At 38.2% G+C, this 21,836-nt stretch overlaps 2 protein-coding genes across 3 annotated transcripts in view; one reads left to right on the top strand and one right to left on the bottom strand.

The window, feature by feature from the left end:
* IARS2 (isoleucyl-tRNA synthetase 2, mitochondrial) overlaps positions 1-7,411 on the bottom strand; it is a 28,911-nt gene extending 21,500 nt beyond the window's left edge. Inside the window, exons 1-11 of the mRNA XM_075749292.1 lie at positions 7,018-7,411; positions 6,367-6,489; positions 5,139-5,295; positions 3,820-3,968; positions 3,680-3,729; positions 3,472-3,581; positions 3,296-3,386; positions 2,801-2,916; positions 1,528-1,697; positions 530-620; positions 158-309 (exon numbers count right to left, since the gene is read on the bottom strand). Of these exons, the coding sequence (XP_075605407.1) occupies positions 158-309; positions 530-620; positions 1,528-1,697; positions 2,801-2,916; positions 3,296-3,386; positions 3,472-3,581; positions 3,680-3,729; positions 3,820-3,968; positions 5,139-5,295; positions 6,367-6,489; positions 7,018-7,263 (1,455 nt within the window). The 5' untranslated portion in view covers positions 7,264-7,411. The remainder of the gene's footprint in view (positions 1-157; positions 310-529; positions 621-1,527; positions 1,698-2,800; positions 2,917-3,295; positions 3,387-3,471; positions 3,582-3,679; positions 3,730-3,819; positions 3,969-5,138; positions 5,296-6,366; positions 6,490-7,017) is intronic.
* Positions 7,412-7,457: 46 nt separating this feature from the next.
* Positions 7,458-20,445, top strand: BPNT1 (3'(2'), 5'-bisphosphate nucleotidase 1). Of its 2 annotated transcripts, XM_075749295.1 has the most exons (10): positions 7,480-7,794; positions 8,468-8,559; positions 11,026-11,150; positions 14,404-14,508; positions 14,737-14,844; positions 15,355-15,403; positions 16,402-16,493; positions 17,492-17,689; positions 18,561-18,666; positions 19,882-20,445. In XM_075749295.1, the coding sequence occupies exons 2-10, from the start codon at positions 8,541-8,543 to the stop codon at positions 20,028-20,030; spliced, it is 951 nt and encodes a 316-aa protein (XP_075605410.1). In that variant the 5' UTR covers positions 7,480-7,794; positions 8,468-8,540; the 3' UTR covers positions 20,031-20,445. The 2 variants fall into 2 exon arrangements, with proteins under 2 accessions (XP_075605411.1, XP_075605410.1); XM_075749296.1 differs by lacking the exon at positions 8,468-8,559 and having other exon boundaries at positions 7,458-7,794.
* Positions 20,446-21,836: the final 1,391 nt, after the last annotated feature.

Here is a 21,836-nt window from a genome sequence, read left to right as displayed (position 1 = left end):
CATTCATCACTTCTACAAATAACTAGTACTTTTCAACTAGTGTTTGTAAACCCTAGAGAAGAACATATTCTGGAGTGAGCTATAGCAAGATTGTTTTGCTGATTCCAAACGCCATCAGCTGTCTTTAAATGTTCCATACAAAAGAAAAATTATATACCTGTGCTGTAGCCTTCACACTTGCTGTGTTTACAAACCACTGTTTGCTGGCACGAATAATCATTGGTTTTTTAGTCCTCCAGTCATATGGGTAACTGTGCACATACTTCTCTTCTTTTAACAAACTCCCAGCTGTGTGAAGCATCTGAATGACTGAGAGAAGGAAAAAAAAAAAAAGGAGGCAAGATTAAAATCTGATTTGAAGATACTGCTACTTTTAACCTCAATTCATTCCCTTCCATGATCAACACATAATAAGAAGTGCCTGTACCTTATCCGTATTCAAGATATATTCAGTAATTATGAATCCTCAAAATATACTTGCAGGAATGTAACTGATAGCCATTTGTTACTCTAAACATTAAATACTCACCAGCTTCATTCCCTTCTTCAAGGACATTCTTGTTTTGAAGTTCAGGGCCTGCAGCTTCGGTAAAAATCCCACCTTCATCCACAAGGCAATCCTTAAAATAAATATGTTAATCATGTCAATAAAATACCGTATGGCACTTAATTACCTTTTTGGTATTCAGAAGTGAGTCAAGTACTACTGAGTAACTACTTTTCTGATGAATAGCAAAGTATGTTATATTTAAGTACAATTCAGATTTAGTGAACTGCAATTTAGTAATCTACCAGGCAAGTGAATTCAATGTATCGGAAGAAGGGAGCACCATTACATTTGCAGACATGCCACAATTGTCTTACATCAACTCACTGGTTGGTATTTCAATGACTTTCCAAATTAACAGTGAAAACCAAAACCAAACAAAACCCCAAGAAAAACTCTACTCTCAAAAAAACCCCCAACCAGAAATATGAGTATAATCAGGTTTTGGAATATCTCAACAGCCACTTCTTAAAAAAGGTAAAAGAGACAAAGAATATCCTGCATCTTCATTTCCATCAAACACAAACTGATCATGCATAATGCAACTGTATTTATGTGTTTAAAACAAGCTTTGCTGAAAAAGAATAGTAATAATGACCTACATAACTGGTGTTTTACTGGTCTGCAAGATATAGCTTTAAAAGTCAATTGTCAGTACCAAGAGCCAGTATATCTGAGAATTGTTGTCTATGTTATCCTTAAAAACCAGAAACACAGAGAGAGAAGAGAAATCTGATTCTATTCTACCACTTCCCTGTGAGTTTTAATTAGCAGATGGATGAAAAACTTCATCCTTTTACTTTGATACACACTTTTTTAAGGTTAGTCCTACATTCCTGCAGGCCATTAGTGATACTCACACTTACATGAATGCTTCAAAACATTTTCAAGTGTTATGCACAAATTACAACAATCACTTTAGCAGCACGTGATCAAACAGTTGCAGGAAATCAAGAGCAGCAGCTGAAAAATTAAAGTACCGTGGGTAACTGATGGTGGGAAGCTACGCTGTAGTCTTCCATACCATGAGCTGGCGCTGTATGAACTAATCCTGTTCCTTTTGCCATTGTCACGTGGTTTGCAGGTAACAGAGGAGAGACTCTGCCAGGAATTGTGGGATGAGCACAAGAACCATCTGCCAAATCTACACCTGGGGATGAAAAAAAAACCCCAAACCAAACAGATGAGAAAACAAACAATTCACGCATTCAGCTTCTTTTATGAGCGAGCAGAAATGGAACAACTGATCAGCAAGTGTATGCAGGGGATAACATTCAGATGTACTAATTTATCTTGTTTGTGGGTCCTTGTCCAAATGCTTTCAAATTCTCTGCATTGTTAATCTTGCACACAGGTTTTTCCTTTGAAGAAAAAGCTTTTCTTCGACCTTAGACAACAGTTTTCTGTTAGTAGTGACATTCTACGTAGAGACACATTCCCATTCCTTGGGGACCACTATCTCGGTGTTCCAGAAACAGATCTCGATAAAGATTTTGTAGGCTAAAAACCTTTCATTTGGGATCTATTCCTAGTTCTGCCACTAAGTACTAATATTAATCATCAACAATTAATTTAAATTCTCTAAATTACACACAAATAAAGAGAGTACAGCATGAATGAAACTAGCGACAATTTAAGGTTAAAAAAAACACTAAAGAAATCTTAGTACTAAAGCCTTACTAAAAGCCAAGAATCACAGAGCTTGAAGAATGCTTCATGTGACAAAACAGCCTTCTTTGAATGCTTTCCTCCTAGAAGGAGCACGTTTAGGAACTGCTGTCAGACAGTTAGGTACAAAAATACAGAAAGGTAACAAATGTAACTAATTACTGAATATATGGGAAGATAAAAAGAGGTTCTAATATTGAATGTCTTTTCAAGAAGATCCAACTCTACTTTTGTATGTTATCTGCAAATCACGTGATTCAAGAAGGTGGAACCTGTGAGAACACCACCTCCAGGTAATTTTATGATTAGCTAAAAACAAGATTATTAAGCAGAGAACTGGATAATTTTTCCCCCTCTGAAAAAGAAGGCATGGAAAGACACCAAAACAACAGTCACAGAAATCACCGTTCTCACCTCCTTTTTAGATACACGTATTTCCAGCACTGAATCACTGATAAAGGCAAATTAATAGAGTTCACAAATGACACATTAAATCCCAACTCATGACAATGAATCAGAATTCTGTTTCCAGACACCTACAAGCAGATTTCTAAGCAACTTAAGATCAACAAGATTAAAACCTACCTTTACACGTTGATATAACCTCAAACTGCGTGTCCAAAACAGCAGCTGTAGATTCAACTCTATCTGCAGCTAGAATGAAGTGTTCACCAGTAGTTGTACATTTCACAATTGAATATCTACAATGCAAATATATATTTATATATTAAACACCATACAGCTACAAATTGTTTAAACACTCCATATCTAAAAGACAGCAAAGTATGTTTTACAATCTACATGTCAAATTCACTCTTAAATCTTAAAAGAATTAAGATAACATAACATCAGGAAGAAGAAATAGCTTTAAAAAATAAAAATTAAAGCAAAAAAATAATATATTAAGAGAGATAGAACAAAGCTTAAAATTGTGTCGCTTAAAGAAAAAAAACAAACCACAAAACCCCCCCAAAAATATGCCTTAAATAAAATGTACTGGTAGTCCAGAATGTTTTAACTTTGCTGATCAGTATTGATAAGGCCTGATGCAGATGACTGAGCCAAGTGAAAGACACATACGCTGCATCGGGCATGTAACAAATGGCTTGATTGGCTGGCACAGTCCAAGGTTGTGTGGTCCAGACTAGCACGCTAGCAGGGGACGATCCATCTACAGATGTAAATGAAAAGTAGTTTACTTACAATTATAACAAAAATAAAAGCTATCCATCTTAAAATCTATACAGAAGTCATACCTATCACTGAAGTCAGCTTAGGTGGCGGCTTTAACAGGGGAAACTTCATATACACAGAACGACTGATGTGCTGCTCATTGTATTCAAGCTCTGCTTCAGCCAACGCTGTTCTGGGTAGATACCAAACCTAAGTTAACACACTTGAACATGAAAAGCTATTGATATCCTTGCTAAAATTTTGAAGACAAAATAAGAAGTCAATTCTTACTTTGCTGAAGGAGACCAGAACACAGGTTTATAGTCCTGATAAATGAAACCCTAAAGAGGAAAGGAAGGGGAAAAAAAGAAAGTTAGGAGAATCAAAACTCATGACAAAACAAAACACGCTTTAACAAGAGTTCAACATACCTTATCATACATTTTGTAGAAGACTCTCAGCTGGTTCGCTTCATACTTTGGATCAAATGTACGGTAGCAGTTAGCCCAATCTGCCATTATACCCCAACGAATGAAGGCAGATTTCTGTTTCTCAATTGCTCTTTCTGCAAATTCTCTGGCTGAAGGGAATAGTTCCAATAAGCGCATGGTTCAGACCACTAAGATCAATATAATACCATTTAAAATATGCTATTGACATTTTTTAGAAAAGTCTAAGCTGAACATATTGAAACTGTGTGCCAATTACTGAAGTGTATTAAACAGATTACTATGGCTCAAAAATATATATTTCAGAGAAGTAGGTACATAAATAAAATTACTCTAAAGAGTAAAAAGATCCAGGAGTGGCATTTTTTGACTAATATGGGGACATAAAGCACAAGTGTCTCTAGAAAACAAACTTTCTTTTTAAGGAAGAGGGAAAAAGAAGTATATTCAGTTACGAAGAGCAATTTCTCAAAACGCATTCTCAAACAAGGTAAAATAAGAGTGAAAGTTAACCCCTCTGCTGATGCTGATCCAAACTTTTCAAAGCAACACGCATCTGAAAATAACTTAGCCCATTTCATTGCTGCAATTTCAAGCTAAAGCAGTTTAAATTGCTCATTACAAATAGTTCTGCAGCTGAATGTTGTTGTTGTTGTCTTTCAATACCTATGGTATTTCAAATTATTTTTTCAGAACAGTTTCCACATAATGCAGACTAACTTTCTCTGAAAGGATCACCCCTATAGTTTGGTGGTATCGTTAAAAACAGAGTCAAGAAATACATCCCGCATTATGACATTGAGCCAAGCTGTCCTGATGAAGCCCAATTTTTATCACAGAACAGTTGAGGTCAGAGAGGACCTCAGGAAGCAACCTGGTGCAACTCCCTGCCCAGGGACTCCCAAGTTATGAAGAGCTTCTTTTTAGCTCCTCAGCAAATTCAGTCTTCAAAACCCAACAGGATGCTGATCTGATAAATATCAGTTTCGTGCTGCTACACAGTTAAGCAAACCAGAAATACAAATCCTCTGCCTTACTCCTGTATTTTTAAACCCATGGTTAATGCTATGCATGTTCATTACAGCAACAAGTTAAGACTGTGTTCAATTATCCCACTTCGTAACATGACATTGCACTCAATCTGCTTGGCAAATAACGTACAGCAATCCAACAGCTAATAGAAAAGCAACCAATAAAGTATAAAAGCTATTTCTAAAGCATAAAATTCAAAATATGCTCAGTAGGATGTACAAATACTTAAGCCAACTTTTTCTATAAAGACATAGCAAACAGTAGTTCACCTCTCTGTCTTATTTCCATTGGTGAAAGATTTTCAGCTCCTCTGACTTCTGACAATGCCTTCAACTCAATTGGCAATCCATGACAATCCCATCCTGGCACATAATGTACTTTATAACCTCTCATCACGTAGAAACGATTAGTGATGTCTTTCAAAATCTGAAGAGACACAAGGGTCAGTTATCACTTCAGCTCCCCCATGTGGAATAGCTACATTGTTAAGATCCTCCTGTTACTAACAAATATAAAAGGCTGCATGATACATTTACATTTAAAACCATCCATTTATGTTTTTTTTTCTTGCCCATCATTCTGTATTTTGGCAGAACCTCAAAGGACCTCTGATCAAAGGAGTTCACATTTAGTATAACTGAAAGACACAGTTCATAAACTTGCAAGACTTGAAGCAAACAAATCCAACTTACTCTCATTTTTAAAACATTGAGCTGGATCTACAGTATTGGCCTAGGGCATATTATTGCTTTTTGATATAAGTGATGGCCTACCAAAACTTGTCATTTTCACAACTCCCAAGTTTTAGCGCTAGTACCTTAAGAAGCTGTGGGTCACATTTAAGTCTTTCCCACTTTGTAGCATATGTAATGTTGTCATTCTCAGGACTGAATCTAAACGTATTCAAAAATATTTAGGAGTATAATTTTGAAGCTGAAATTTACATTTTAAAAACCATCAACATTTAGTCATTATAGTTCCATTGAAGATACTCAGATAAAATAAAACAAATGCAATATAACAAACTTACAAAATACCTAAAGAAAAAAAGAATAGCAAGGCACAGCTCAACTGTGCATTATAGTAACATTATTACATATACACATACAAAAATATACACTCTCCATATGTTTGTGTGTGGTAAGTTCAATACACAAATAAATTGTGCACTTAATATTGCTTAGGAATGAAGGCTGGACTTTCTCCAGAAAAAAATATTCTCTTTTTACTGAAACAGTCAGCCTCACAAATGAGCACTCAGCCATATAGGTACCATATACTGGTATATGGTTTGATGTCATGGTATGGTATGTATGTCACCAGGGCACTGTATGATATCTACATAACTGTGATGCTTGCTTTTTAAAAGCCCTGTCTACCAAAACACAGAACACTTTAAAGGGTTATGGATTTAAATGGGAGTGGAGAACACACTGCACATTGTGGGGAAGTATTTACCACTTTGACACAGTACAGTATGAATGAGTAAATATTTACTTTATTTAACGCATGGCCAACGTGAGGGTCTCCATTAGCATAAGGTGGTCCGTCATGAAGACAAAATTCCTGCTTTGTTTTCCTTTGCCTTTGCCATGAATACAGTTCCGAAAAACCACATTTCTGCAGAGACAACAACAAAACACCTAAATCATCACAGGCCTTTGCGCTACCAAAAAGTCTGCATTTTAGCTTCATAGTAAAATTTATATTGAAAACAAAGATGGAAAGTTAACTTTCTAACTTTGTAACAGAAAACATTAGTAGTTTAAAACTATTTAAACAGCCCAAGACAGGCATAATACCGAGCCCAACATTACTACTCTGGCTCTCCACTACCAAGAGGGTCTGACTCTCTCTCCAAACGAAGCCATAACAAACTTGAGAGTATCCAGACTCTAACTACCCACCCCGAGCTCTTCCCCTGACCGTTAACTCCGGACGGCCCGGCCAGGCACCGGCGAAAGCCCAGGCCCACAAGAAGTTAACGGCAGCAAAAGGCGGGCCCGTAAACAAACCTCGCCCGCCACCCCCGCCCTACCGCCCCAGGGCCCAGCCTCGCCGCGCCCCCACGGGAGCGCTGCCGCGGCGGCGGGCTGGGGAGCCCCACACCAGCCCCCCGGGCGAGCCGGCTCCGGCCCCGGCCGCTACCTGCTGCGTCTCCAGCTCGGTCTCGGGCTGCAGCCGCCCCGGTAGCTGCGCGGGGAAGCGGCAGCGTGGCAGCAGCACCGTGTCCCGGTACTGAGAGTCCTGGCTGCTCTCCGCCACGGGCTGCTGGCTGTTGGCCTCCGAGGCGGCGGAGCGCGCCCAGCCCCAGGCGGCCCCCGCCCGGGCCCGCAGCCCGACCCGCGCCCCGGCACAGGCCAGCGGCGGCGCCCCCCGCCAGGCCCGAAACATCCTCCCGGGCTCCCTGCGACGCGCGCTAGGGAAACACTTCCTCCTCCGCTACGGAAAGCGGCGCGGCGGCGACGGACCGCGGGAAGGGACACGCTACGCAGCAACGCGTTTTTCTCCCCGCAGGAGACACGTTTTCTGACGGGCAGGACGGGGGAGCGCTTCAGCCCTCCCCGGAGCCGGAAGGATTTAGGGCGTTTCGGGGTTATTTAGTAAAGGCGATGGCGCCCGCCTGACGCCCTCGGGGCGAGTTCTTTCTGAAGAAGCCGGCATAGGGGCGGGCACCGCCTGCAGGGGCGGTCTGGCGGGTCCATCGGCGGGCAGGGAGGTCCCGGCTGCTGCTGCTGCGGCGGGACCTGACCGGCGGGGCTTGGACTTCGGTTTCGGTTACTTCATCGTTTGGCCAGGAGACCGACAGGAAGGGCTCCTGGCGAGCTCAGACCGCCCCGCACGCTGCTGGTGAACAGTGACGGGCGGAGAGGGAGAGAGAGAACCCCGGTGGCCTGAGGAGCGCAGGGGACGCGGCCGGAGACGGTGAGTTCGCCGCGGCGGGCGCAGAGCGCGCTTTTGCCGTCACCGACAGCTGCGCGTTGCGCAATGCTCAACTGAAAACGCGTGAAGAGAGCGCTAGTCGGTAACGCTGCCGGGTCTGGACCGCACTGCGGGCAGCGTACCACCGCGAATCCTAATCACAAGAGAACCAGGAACGGGCTTATTTTTCTTTTAAATATAAACTCAAAAGGCCTCAGAGCGCTTGGGTGAAAGGAGGTGGCGCAGCCCTCTCCCACTGGAAGCCTGTAGGTGACCCAGGCATTCCCTCTCCGAGTCCCAGCTCACTTCTGCTGGGTAAACCTGTTCCCTTACGCTATGCAGAATGAAAAGTTTATCTTTTACTCTGTGCGAGCCAAAGTTTATTGTAAAGAAATAGGGAGCTCTTGTCACTTGGGCTTCGAAGAGCACGGAGGAAGAAGTCACAGTTGAGCACTTAGAGGTAAAGCCGTGCTGTGTGGGATGTCCGTTTTCTCCTCTCATCAGGTGGAGTTACAAATTTGAAAAAATGGCTGTTTGCAGAAAAGACACAGAGATAGCAACATCAACAAAGCTTTCACACTTGTTTTGATTAATTAATTGTAGCCATCCTGTAATATTTAAAAATTTCAAAGTTAAAATGTGTAACAGGAACTGAAGAACTCATTCATTTTAGTAGGTATCAAAAGCAGGGTGATTTGTCAAGTTGAGACCACTCAACAATTTGGTTGCTAGGCTAGGAGAAAGGATAGATGGTCTTTGGAGGACAAGGTATGTTTTGAAAGTAATATGCAAATTTAATTTGAAGGATAGTTGCTGTGCAATCTTTGTAAACTGTACAGTTCTATAAGAGTCAAACTTGTTTGTCCAAGGCAAGCAATGTATTCTTGAATGTGCTGTGGAAGTATACATTAGACATAGCCCTCATCAGAAAGAATGTGCCATAAACTTATAAACTAGTTTGTTTAGATATGAAAAACTAGCACACACACTAACCTAACCAAAAAGGTCCAACACACCAGAAAATGTGGCACACAGGAGATGCAGCTCTGTAAAAAGTTAAGGCACCTTTTCAGTAATAACATACTTTGCACTTCATTAGTTAATTACTTTGTATTGGGGAGGAGGGGGTCTTGAACCTCCCATTTCAGTTTCACTTAATAAATATTGTTTTTCATAAAAATATTTTAAGGTTTGCTTAGAGATTTCAGATATAGGCTCACTACAGAGAGAAAGTATACTTGTTTACCTTAATGTCCATGAAAAATGTGCTCAAGAAACACCTTAGGTCAAGCTTCAAGAATATAAGATACTATTTCTGTACTGTTTTCTGAGGTTTTTGAAAGATTAAATGCCAACATTAAATCAATCAAGCCTTTAAAACAATCAAGTTTTAACCTCATTTTACAAAGCAGGATCAAATGTGTGGTAAAAGGTCAAATGAAGAATGAGAAGCTGAGCATAAAAGCTTAATTTTCTTCTTCTGAGCTCAGTTCTTTAAGCCACACTTCCCATCTAATATGCTAATTTTTTTTACTCTCAGAAGCACTCATATTCTAGATATTTTCAGTATGGAATGAACTACATTCAATTTTCCTTCCTGTTAACTTGTTTCACATGATTCAACATACTTAAAATAGTATCTGTCTTCCCATGTTTTATGGCACATATTTGCTTAACAACTTTCAGTTGTTTGAGAGCTGCTTTTTGCCACAGGTAGTATTTCCAGAATTTCCCCTGTAACCATTGTTACCAGTCCAAGATAGCCCACATGTGCGCTTTGGGTATGGACCTTGGCTATTTTACAGGACTCCAGGGTACTTTGTTCTCACCCATGAGTAGTAAATAATAATTAACAGTAGCAACTATGCTTTTTGAATGTACTTACACAATCACTCTACTCTTTTAGCTTCAGAGATGTTCTGACTTCAGAGATAACCGTACAGTGTTTCTAAAATGCTGAAAAAGTTCTTAAACCAGCTAAATTTGGGATTTTGATATCTCTAACATTGCTGTTTGCTGTAAAGAGATGTGAACTTGAGGTCACATCAATATCATCTACAGTAGCTAGCCTTATCACCTCATTATGTTATATTTTACTGAGTAGATTTCTTAAGGAAGAAAGGAAAGGTATTGTATAACAAGCTATTGCCACTTACGCAATACTTGCTGCAATTGCTGCAAATACTGATTATGAGGAAAGCCTAATATATCGTCTTCTATGTGGTGATTAATGAGCTCTTTTTCTAGCTCTGTGCTCAAGTGTTTACTTGGAAATATATCATACACATGAGCCCAACCCAAAAAGCATGTAATCCACACAGATAGAAAAAAACAGACAGTAAAACATAAAAAGCAATTAGCACTACATTTTAAAGAATACAGCGTGGTTATCGATACTTCTTTTTCCTGAGGTAGAGAAAAGCTGGGAGGAATGGATGATTGCTAGCCTTTTGCACAAGCGATAGTTATTCTTCTGTTTGGGAACTGAAGGGATGGCAAATTGCACTGATGTGTGCTGGGGAACAGATGTAGAATACAATACTATAGGAAGAATGACAGGACACGCAGTGTTGAGGGGAAGAAGGAAGATATAATAGACTTCCTTAAAGAAATCAAGAGAAGTTAAAAAACTACAGAAAGGATGGTAACATTTAGATGAACAAACTTTTGTATACAAGTGCAGTGTTTGCAGTATCTGCACATCATTAGCCTACTTTGTGTCCACAATTAGGCCATCTACAAAAGCCTATATTTACTTACTATTCTTATTTATTTAAAGTTGCTCTTGTCATCCTGTCTGGTAGCCTTATACTTGAGTCTGGGCACAAACCAACTCTCTAGGTTCAGTTCTGAAAAAAAAAAAACACCTTACATTCAAAATATATAAAAAATGAGAACTGTGAATAAACCACACTTTTTCTTAACTTTTATGATAAAGTTTTTGCTGCTGCTGTTCTTATTTAATGCCAAATTTTATTTTAGTGAGGAGAAGTAGATTCACTGTCAGAGAGACCATGGATATTTGAAAAATCTTGTTTAAAATAGTTTTATATCCCTGTATTAATTGTATTTTTTTAAAAGGTCAAAGCTCACTTCATTACTACTCCTGGCAGTAACTCACAGTTTCCCCTTCCTATTCAGCTTGAATTGTATCTGTTTGGAATGTTATGTAAAATATTTTCCTTCTTGTCTTGAAGAGAGAAATGTACAAGTTTGCTTTTTGTTTCTTTTCAGCATTCAGTATGGCTTCTCCAGCTCTACTCATGCGTGTGGTCGCCTCTGCATATTCTGTTGCGGAAAAAGCTGCAACAATTGTTAGAAATGTAATGTCTGCAGGAGATCTGGGGATAGTGGAGAAGGTATTTTACTTTATTACAATTTAATTTCTCTTATTAATGCTGAGTAGATACAGGTCAAAGTCCTATTCCTGAAGATCAGCAACTGGGGAAGGAGATACAGTCCTCACCTCTCTGATACAAGAACTATTGCTTAATAAAGCATTAGAAGAGGTGTGGAGAAGTGTCTTTTGACCAGTATTTCTCAAGAATGTTCAGACACTTAAAAAAAAACACACCATAATTTTGTCCTGATTCCTCTCCCTCAAAAAATACAAGCTTTGGAGAGCACATCAGAATTCATAATAACAAATCTTTCCCATTAATTCCATACCTATGGTCAAAAATCTGTAGCACAGCTTAAAGTACTGTGCCCTTGATGAGTTTTAGATTAGGATAAATCAGTGTTTAGTTTCTTAAAACAAAAAAGAACCTTAGATTTTATTGTCTATCAGAGTTTTCAAAATAAATTTGGAGCTTCAAATTTAATTCTAAATAGAAAAGAGAAATGAAATTACAATCATCTGCATGAAGTTCTTAATTTGCTGTAAGTTAGTAAGCTGTACTGATGAGCCAGGATCTTTGGTTTGGCTGCAGTACTAGAATTGGTACAGGTGTGTCACAACGTTATGGACTGTGTTAAGTATCTACATTTTTGGTCTCTACATTGAAGTAATTGCTGGTATTTACATTTTTCTGATTGTAAGCACTTTCAGCTGGTTGTGAAGAAAAGCATGATTCTTTGACTTTTATTGTCAGTTCAGATAGCAGATGCAAAAATAACACTTCTTTTTTTCCCCCTGTTTGGTCAGTTATATTCTCCACTAAGAAAACATTTGCAAGTTTTCCTTATTCTTTTTTTCTAAGCAATTAAAATAAGGTGTATGGGGGAAAATTAAAAAAAACCAAACCTGGAGAGTAATGATCTGTGTTTTCAGAAGTACTTAGATGCATAGTAGAATTCTCAGACACGTGAGTAGAATATACTTTCCCACATAACCTGCTTTTAGGTTCTTGTAAAGACTAATGCAGCTGTATTACAAGACAGCCTAAAAATACTTGCATCCAGAGGTACAAAGGAAGCACTGTCTGCACTTTGATTAACCAGTTAATGTTAAATGCATAAACAAGTTTCATTAAGCTTATTTTTAAGGGTCCAGCAAAGTTAAGGTAATTTTAACTAAAAATAAATGCTGGCTTTTATCTGTTTAATTCAGTTTCACTTTAAAAAAAATGCATGTGCGTGAATATTATTTCTCAGTAAATCAGAAATGCGTTGCTCAATCATTTTCTAATATAATAAAACCAGCAAATGAACACATTTTAAGCTCTGTAACAGATTAAGTTAATCTCTGTAATGTATTAAGTAAATAATTATAAATACAGTATAACAAAAATGATCAAAAGTAACAAGTGATATTGGTTCTAAATAAGACTGGTTATACATACTTTCTTTACATGAATACTACAAACACAGAATTGGATTGCAAACAGTGATCAACAGAAGGGGTTCCTGCTTGAGGGACTAGCAATCTCAGAATTCTTGCAAGCTTCTTGTCAAAGGTGGCTGGTAAAGAAAGAGGAAGAATGTCAAGAGAGAGAACCTGTATGTGCCTCTGCTTTACAGTTTGAAGGGAAAAGATGCAGAAGAACAGAAAAGTGTTGCTTCTAATCATCCATCCTCTTTCTGCAGTCAGCAAACATCAAGACCAATTCCAACTGGCTGTATTGAAAGCTTTAGAAAAGCTACTAAGACAATGCTCCTTTTCCTTCAACACACTGACATCCCATCCATTTATCTAGATGAGGAAAACCAGCTCAAGGACAGTTGAATTTTTAGCTAGCTCCTCTCCTGATGTCCAGAGTTTTCTTTCCCCCAGTCAACTCTAAACTCTCCATTTGTATTGCATCTCCTTGTAGTATTTTTACTTTCCCCCACCCTGCCACCCCCAGTTGGGAGGTAGACATTTTGTCCAGCCATTCTTACATTATTGATGAGTGTTTTGAAGAACTACTTTATGCCGTTTTATTAGGTTGGTGTCCTGGAACAAAGGACATTCTCTGCAATAACTTGATCTTTCCAAGTCTAAACTCAGTGCCAAATTCAACCAAATTTATTAGGGGATGAGAGGGAAAATTCAAAGAAAAAAGAAAAATATCAAGTTTCATAAAAATAGGCAACTGGATAAGGGACAGACTACATTTTGAGCATGCAAAAATTAACCCATCACATGATTCTAAATGGAATATTCCATTCTTATGGCTAATTCCTGTAGTTGGATAGAACAATTTTCATGTTGTCACCAAATAAGATACAAGCAGATAAAAAAATAATTGTTTGATTCAACTAAGATGCAAATCCTTGGATGAATTTCTTAATTCCTGTGCTAACAGAAGTATTTCTTACTGGGACTCTGTCTCCAGACCTAAAGGGCTCCTCCATTCATACATACATGAAGATTAAGGCGAGAAAGTATTGATAAATTACCCACTTCCACTATAGAGCAGGTTATTCACATTTAGGATGAAATTACTCTTGGCAACAGACCAGCGTTTGGCTACACTGCATCTTTTGGGAAGGCTTTCAGTCATTGTTTCATGTCATCTTGAGACACCAAATCAGCTGTTTTCTCTCTAGTATTTCTTGCTGGAAAAAATGTATGGGTGTTACTGTCCAGTTCAATTGCATTGGTTAGCTTCTGGCTCTCCGTGATCTTTCTCTCCTAGAATAAGGAATTGCTTACTATATAGAAGTTTATACATCATTTTTTTTTTTTTTTAAACAAGCTAGATTAATTGGACTTTTAAATCACCTTTTACTAACACCTTCCCTTTATTTCTTCTCTTTCCTAATTTGCAATGTGTCTCCAGTGAGCCTTAAAATATTTTTTCCTGTTAACGTCTTATTTTTTGCTTTTCCCTCTTCTTGTACTATATCTAGGTTCATATTTGTGTTAATTTATTCTGTACATACTGTAGTATTTGCACAAATACATATTCAGTACCATTGCACCAGTGCATGACAAGAACCCAGTATGTAAATATTGTTCTAATATCACAACAGTCCATCTTAGATCTGGGGTGTACAGGGAAACTCTGCTTCTTTCAGTTTTATCCTGCCTCTCTCAAGATCACTTACTAGGTTGATGATTTATCAAATTAGACTTCTTTTTCATTACAAGGTAGATGCTCAGAGTGACATAGGGGCTATTGTAGTGGGTTTTTTTGTTGTTGTTGATGTTTTGAAATACACAAATTCCTGTCCCTCCTTTGACAGACTGGAGCCAATGACTTGCAGACCAAAGCTGACCGACTGGTACAAATGAGCATTTGTGCTTCCCTTGCACGGAAATTTCCCAAGGTGACAATCATAGGAGAAGAAGTAAGTACTTAATTTACTTCATACTAACAATTTAACTTGTGGTGGAATTTGCTTTTGCAAGTTTTAGGAAATTATCTGGTTTAAACCAAAAATAAATTATTTCCATCCCATTTCGTCTTTCTATTGCATTAGTTTTGTCAAGTAAGCTGCAAGCAAATCCACAGTTCTAAGGCAAATCAAGGTGAGTCCAACACCTTTTCCTAATAATTTTAAGAATCCTTTTGTTAGGAACTGTCCAATGATGAGGTAACTGAGGAATTAATTGAAGATGGTCACTGTGAAGAAATACTGAAGAAAACTTGTCCTGCTCAGTACACAGGAATTAAAGAGGAAGAGGTAATGTGATAATGCTACACATACGTCTTCATATTTTACTTACTGATTTTAGCTAAGAATGTATTAAGAAAAAAGGTTATTTCAATGTTGCCAATTTTTCTTTTTGGTCTGAAATGTAGTCATGAGGATCACACCTCTAGAGCTGGAAATGCTGCATATCCCTGTGTGCAATAATAGAAAATGGAAATTTGCTTCTTACAACTTGTGATTCAGATTTACTTGGAAGGAATCTACTTTGGACATAAGAAAGTAATGTCATTTCCACGTTCAGTTTAAGCCTTCATACCTCTAAGATATTTGCTGAGAAGTTCCAGTCAGTTTTTAAACTTTTTTGTGTGAAATAGTATTGTAGGCTCCAGTCATACCATAATGTTAAAAATTTTGATCTCTCTTTTTCCTTACTGCCATAAGGAAATAAAAGCACTACAGTAAAACATATACTTTGCATGGTAATTTACATGATTTGTATTTGTTAATTTTCCTTTTTTTTTTTTTTTTTTATTTTTAAAGCTTGTAATATGGGTTGATCCCTTGGATGGAACCAAGGAGTACACTGAAGGTTGGCTTCTCCTAATTCTGCCGATTCAAAAAATTATAGCAATGTAATAGAATAGCATGTACACATAAATAGTTTTATGATAGAAGTTACATACAATATTGTTTCATAAGGCTGATGATGTTTCTGTACTTTTTGAGTTCTGTTGAATTTTTTAATCATTCCATTCAGTTCTAACCAGTATTGAATATTCCTGATGGGCTACTGACTGCCCACCAGTTTTTATCATTTCAGGGAGCAAAGGGCTGCCTTTGCTGGTAGGTTGTCTTAAGTTTTCAGTCAAACTTACATACACTTTGAATTGAGGGACTAAATCTCCCATTCACACAGGAATATGCTCAATTATATTTACATCCCCCTCTTCATACAACCCAAATACCACAGCTGTATTTGTAGCCCTTTCAAAATAAAACACCATCTTCCCCTAAATAATAATTCTACAGTGATGGGAAGAAACTGTTTTCAGCAAAGCCTAATTTGTGTCCATAGAAATAGACCCTAAAATATGGGGGGGCAGGGTGAAAAACAACATGCTGAAACCTCATTTTAGCCTTCTGCTGCATGTTTTAGTTGATTAATATAAAATCTTTCAGGCAGATTTTCTCTTTTTCCCTTTTCAGGGAAGGAGATGTACAACTGTCAGCAAATTGCTGGTTCTTAATACCATTAAAGAATTCACACCACAATTACAGAAGAATGTCGTCATATACTGCTATTTAGTTGTATCTTTAAACTTCTTATGTCTTAATTATAACATAGTTCTATTAAAAGAATTCTGAGGCATTTTTCTTTTTGGCAGACCTCAAGGCTAAATGATTAAAAAAATTACATCAACCAACCTATTACACCTGAAAATCCTGATTGGTATTTGCATTTTTAAGATACCACCCTGCATATCAATTTGTGGACTTTTATTGAAGGGTTAGGGTTTTTGATATATATATATATATATATGCTTTATCTTTTCCAAGCATAACTACATTCACATTATTTCTGTACAGGTCTCCTTGACCACGTAACGGTTCTTATTGGAATTGCTTATGGAGGCAAAGCAATAGCAGGAGTTATTAACCAGCCATACTACAACTATGAGGTATTAAATGCATTGATTTGTTTAAAAGCATTAGGTGATTTCTAACTGTCATTTCTAAGCCATTTCTAGTTAGCATACTTTCAAGTGAAAAGCAGTGTGTAGTGGAGTTAATGTTGTAATATAAGGTGGTGGTGTTTTTATTAAATATCTACAATTTTGAATGTTGTTTTACAGGAACTGAATCTCAGAGACCTACTAACAGCCATACTGAATACTGAGGCTTCTGTAATACACTAATACAGTGCATATTACACATGTACTGCACATATTACCACAGTACATAAAGTACATATTGTAAAACAAGTACAAATTGGTATTTTTGCAGTCTTTGCTAGAAATTCTTTAGTAAATCCATGCATTAGGTGCATTTGTGATGTGCAGTAACTGCCATAGATCTGCAGCCCTAAATAAACCAAGCACACCTGTCACTGACAGCTGGGTTAGAGTTCATCACGCCAGGTTTCAGGTGTAAGTACAGGATGGCCAACCTACAGGCATTTACACATCCTTGGAGATTATTTCAGTATTATCTGTGAGGCGAGGGAAAGCTCATGATGCAGCCTAATTAACTAAACTGACCAGAAGTTAAAGAAAAACCTCTTGAGTTGACAAAATGCATATCATCAGCTGATTCTGTATGTGATATGTATGACAAAACATTTCAAATGACAAGATATTTTCAGCTACAGATTTTGCATGAAGTACAGAAATATACAAATATTAATTTGTCAGTCATCGGAGGCAGGATGTAATGCACCACCACAATGTCACAGATAAGAAAAGGGTAAATGGTGTCATTGCCTTAGGGGGAAAGAGAGCCAATTTTTCACTCTGGGCTCTGGAGTAGTTCTTTTTAAGTGCCATTGTTTAAATGTATAACCCAGTATTAATATTATACTCTCTGATACGCAATGTCTCTGGGTACTCCTTTCCATTTGTGCTTTAAATGCTGATCACTGTGATGAACCGTCACCCGGACCCGTGTACCTTTTTCGTAGGCAGGAGCTGGTGCTGAGTTGGGCAGGACAATCTGGGGAGTCCTGGGCATTGGTGCCTTTGGATTTCAGCTCACGGAAGCACCTGCTGGGAAACACATCATCATCACCACCCGTTCTCACAGCAGCACCCTGGTAAATGACTGCATCAGTGCCTTGAACCCAGATAGCGTCATCAGAGTTGGAGGAGCAGGAAACAAGGTATGAAAACTCCAAATCTTTTGGTTTTACTGGCGGTAGTACTTTTTGAAAAAGAAAAAGAATTTTTAAAGAAATAATATGCTTACTTGCATGAATATACAGGAGACTTCCTCCTCCTTCCCCAGCACAACTTTTCTTAACATTCAGTCTGCTGTGAGGTAGAAAGAATTTGGTACAGGTACATCTATAACAGTAGCCATGCTGGTCATGGCTGAGGTCCATCTTCCCCAGTATTCTGTTTCTAGGAGAGAAAATAAAAAGTTATAAGACCAGAATGACTAAATAAGAATTCAATTAATCACAATTACTGGACATTTCGTCCTGTTCACGTCAATACAGTTTTTATTCCAACTATCTAGCAGCACACATGAAAGGACAGAAAAAAATAAAAAAAAATAGAAGCACACAGTGATATTTCCTTTGTAAAACTTCTCTGCGTATAGGGAATACTCATTCGGTGCAGTTTTGAAAGCTTAGTTTTGTCATGGTTGTCAAAAAACAGACCCTCTAATCTCTTTTCTCCAAAATATGCAAGGCCCAAAATGGCACCAAAACATGGTGGTGGATATAGTTTCCACTTTATTTTCTTAGTACTTGCACAAGATGCGAGTTGTTGTTTCTGAAACTAAAAGTAGATTTTCATCCTATAGACTGTATTTATAACAAAGAAAAACAGATCATGCAGAACGGTAATACTTAATATAATGTAACCTTAATATAATTTCTTGTAATATTGGAAAGGAAATGCCTGGTGTTCCTTTTCTGACTGTGAGTACATAAACTCATCTAATGCCTGTTTCCTGGTGTTATTTTTACCTGTTTCTAAATACCTAGATTCTTTGTAATGATTGTCACTCACTATTCATAACAGATCATTCAACTTATAGAAGGCAAGGCATCTGCTTATGTATTTGCCAGTCCTGGGTGCAAGAAATGGGATACATGTGCACCTGAAGCTATTCTACATGCTGTGGGAGGTAAGTTAATAGCATTCAAAATTCTAAGATAAGTGAAACTGCATCAATTTAAAGTTATTTATATTTTTCATAGAAAAAAAGGAATTTCAAAACATGTCTTTGGAAATAAAAATGACAGTATGTATCTATTTTTAAATAGTCACGATTCACTAGGAGCTTTGAGCCCTTTGAAATCAACAGTAACTCCAAAGTGGCAGCAAATTATGCTCTGGAAAGCATGATATGATCTGGTTTTGCCCTGGACTAATATAGTTAATAACTGTCAAATAATTCAAAAAGCCAAATGCCAAAATTTTGGTTATATTAATTTTAATATTTTCAGAAAAACTGGCTTTTTCTCTGTTAGATACTATTTCACAGTAAAACCACACTGTCCTACTAACTGGATATAGTAGTTTATTCTTAGTAACATATTATATAATATGTGGACATTGAATTCTTTAAAGCAACAAAAATAGGCCAAATCATGCAGTTGTTCCTCAGATGTACAAACTCCAAAATTGACCATTCATGTAATTCAGTAAAATCAGTGGTCTCCAGCCAACATAAGCCACTTTACCTTTCTAGGGGGTAAGGGAAGTTATGAAAAGTCTCACTGACGAGAATTTAAGTATTATAATTATACTTTCTCTGCAGTTCACATTGATAGACCTTTTACCACCATGTGCTAAAATTGTAGGTTTTGATCTCCTAAAATCTGTCAAGCAAGGATAACAAGCTTCATAATGACATTATTTAACTCCTCTGCAGGCTCTAGTGTTGGTAACTGGGATAGCTTTAAACAGGTTAGCTCGGCACAAAAAAGCAACCAATCTGGGGCAGCACAGTGCTGTATTTAGCCTCCTTGTTATATGGTTCAATTAGCTCACATAAAGGTCTGTGTTGCTCTTAAGTCATTTCTGGAAACTCATTTAAAACCAGCTAGGATATTTCTGTATTACGTTAGAGTTTGTTGTATAGATTTACCCTGGCTTTTTCTTGAACAAGAGATGTTGTTTTCCTTTTCCTGAAACACAAGGAATTTAAGTATTGCTGAAAGAAAATAAAGCCATTAGTTATTTGATTTCAGTCAATAAAAAACTGTTGCACTTAAACTTGGAGCAAAGATATTTCACAACTCAAGACAGGCGTGTGTACCCCATCACTTGTACTGATAAAATAGATTATCTCTCTCCCAATTCCTGTTTGCTGGAATATTTTTTTTTTTCTTTTCAGGCAAGATCACTGATATCCATGGAAATTCATTTCAGTATAACAAGGAAGTGAAACACATGAATTCAGCTGGGGTCCTTGCCACTTTGAGAAATTATGACTATTACGCCAGTCGTATTCCTTACTCTGTTAAACAATCACTTGTGCCTTAAAGCAGTAAAGCACCTTCACTTGGCCTGGAAGGCTGAGAAAATGAGCTTGAAGAAAGAAGATAACTGAGCTTGAAATTTTGTTTTATAGAATCTGAACTGAGTTCTTATATTAAGGTGTTCAATAATTTCAAAATTACATACAGAATCTCTAGGTATATGTTGGATCAGATTGTTTTGCTGTTTAGCAGGCAACACCAAAACAGTCACATTTCTTCAATAGTTTTCCGTATTCTTTGGGAGTATTCATTCTTCGTGTGGTATGACTGTGGCTAATCGTAACACTACAGTCCAAAAATCACCTCAATATTCAGGGCACAAAATCATGTTAAATCATTTACCTGATCTTGTTCAATGTTGTATGTTGTCAACAAGGGCTTATTGTGTTAAATACAAATGGACTAAGAATTTGCTTGGATGGATTAGCCCGTTTATTATAAAGTTGACAGTTCTGATTCTTAGAAGTGAATATTTGAATTTTTCAATCTGCACTCAGTTTTGGGATGGCCAAGATTGCTATCTGTGGTGAGTTGGGTTGTCTGAGTTTTGCAGGAGCCAGGACACAGTCTAGCTGTGCCTCTGACATCTCAAATTGGGGTTCTTGGATCATTGGATCCACTGAGGATTGGTGAAGAGTTAATACAGCAGGGTTCAGGACACCTCAGTTGAGGAGAACCCAAGGAGACTGCAAAAGGGGGAGGAGTTCCCAGCACCTCTCTGATGATTTAAAATGCCTCTGTCAGGGTCTATGCCACCTGAGTCTTGTCCAGCTTTGGGCATCCTACGTCACTTTGACAACAGAAATACTGGAACTTGAAAATTTTCATGTCCAAATTTTGAGAGAAACAAAGTCCAGGTACCTTTCCAACAGCCCCAAGAATTGAGGAACCTGACACTACCACTTCCTCCTCCTGTGGACCATAGACATGTAAATAACCTATGACTAGCTAAAATTGGCAACCTGAGCCAAAATGGATTAAGTCTCTTCAAGCTGAATTTAGGGTTCTGGAGTATCTTGAACCAGTGGGGCCCCTAGGTACTTTGCTTTCTCCAGATTTTGTGACCCAAGTCCCTCACTCAAATTAAGGAGTCTTAGGGCCTCCCTTTCCCTGATGATGTGACACATACTGAGGCACGCCTTGAAGAGATGCCAGTTTCAACAGACAACACATAGTTGGGCTTTTCTTCCTGTTCTCTGTGTGGATAGGAGAGTGGAATACGTCAGGTTCTCAGGCTTGGGGTGTCAGGGAGGGTTCCTAAACTTGGCTGCTTGCTTCCATACAGACTGAATGCCTATGTTCTCCCAGCATGACTTCCACCCCCCCCCCCCCCCCCCGCCCCATAACCTCTGCTGACGCTATGAATGGTACAGTAGCCTGCATGTTGCCCTGCACCCATTCTCATTTCCTCCCAGCCCACAAGATTAAGTCCTGTGAATAACTACACTCTTGATCCACTCAAACCATCTTTAAGCTAGCACTGAACTTCAAAATACAAAAAGCTATGTTTTCCATACAGTAGAAAATTTCAAAATTCAGTTTTCAACAGTGTGTTCAAGTTATATTCATTTCTTTCTCTTTTCATCATACAAGGTATTTAACAACTCTGATTTACTTACGAGTCCTTAGATTAGATCATTTCCTCACAGTAGGGTAACACTAATATGACTTCATTGGCTTAAAGCTGGCTCTGTTTCTAGCAAGCAGGAACATGTTGACACCAAAAGATACGAACAAGGCAACTCCTGTGCCAGTCTCTCTGTGTGCACACATGGACAAGGATCTAAGGAAGCTCCTTCCTTAGTGAGGT

This window comes from Balearica regulorum, chromosome 3, assembly GCF_011004875.1.
Source record: "Balearica regulorum gibbericeps isolate bBalReg1 chromosome 3, bBalReg1.pri, whole genome shotgun sequence".
Classification (NCBI taxonomy): domain Eukaryota; kingdom Metazoa; phylum Chordata; class Aves; order Gruiformes; family Gruidae; genus Balearica; species Balearica regulorum.
Note: the sequence above shows the minus strand (reverse complement) of the source record. Positions and strands in the feature narration are given on the sequence as shown.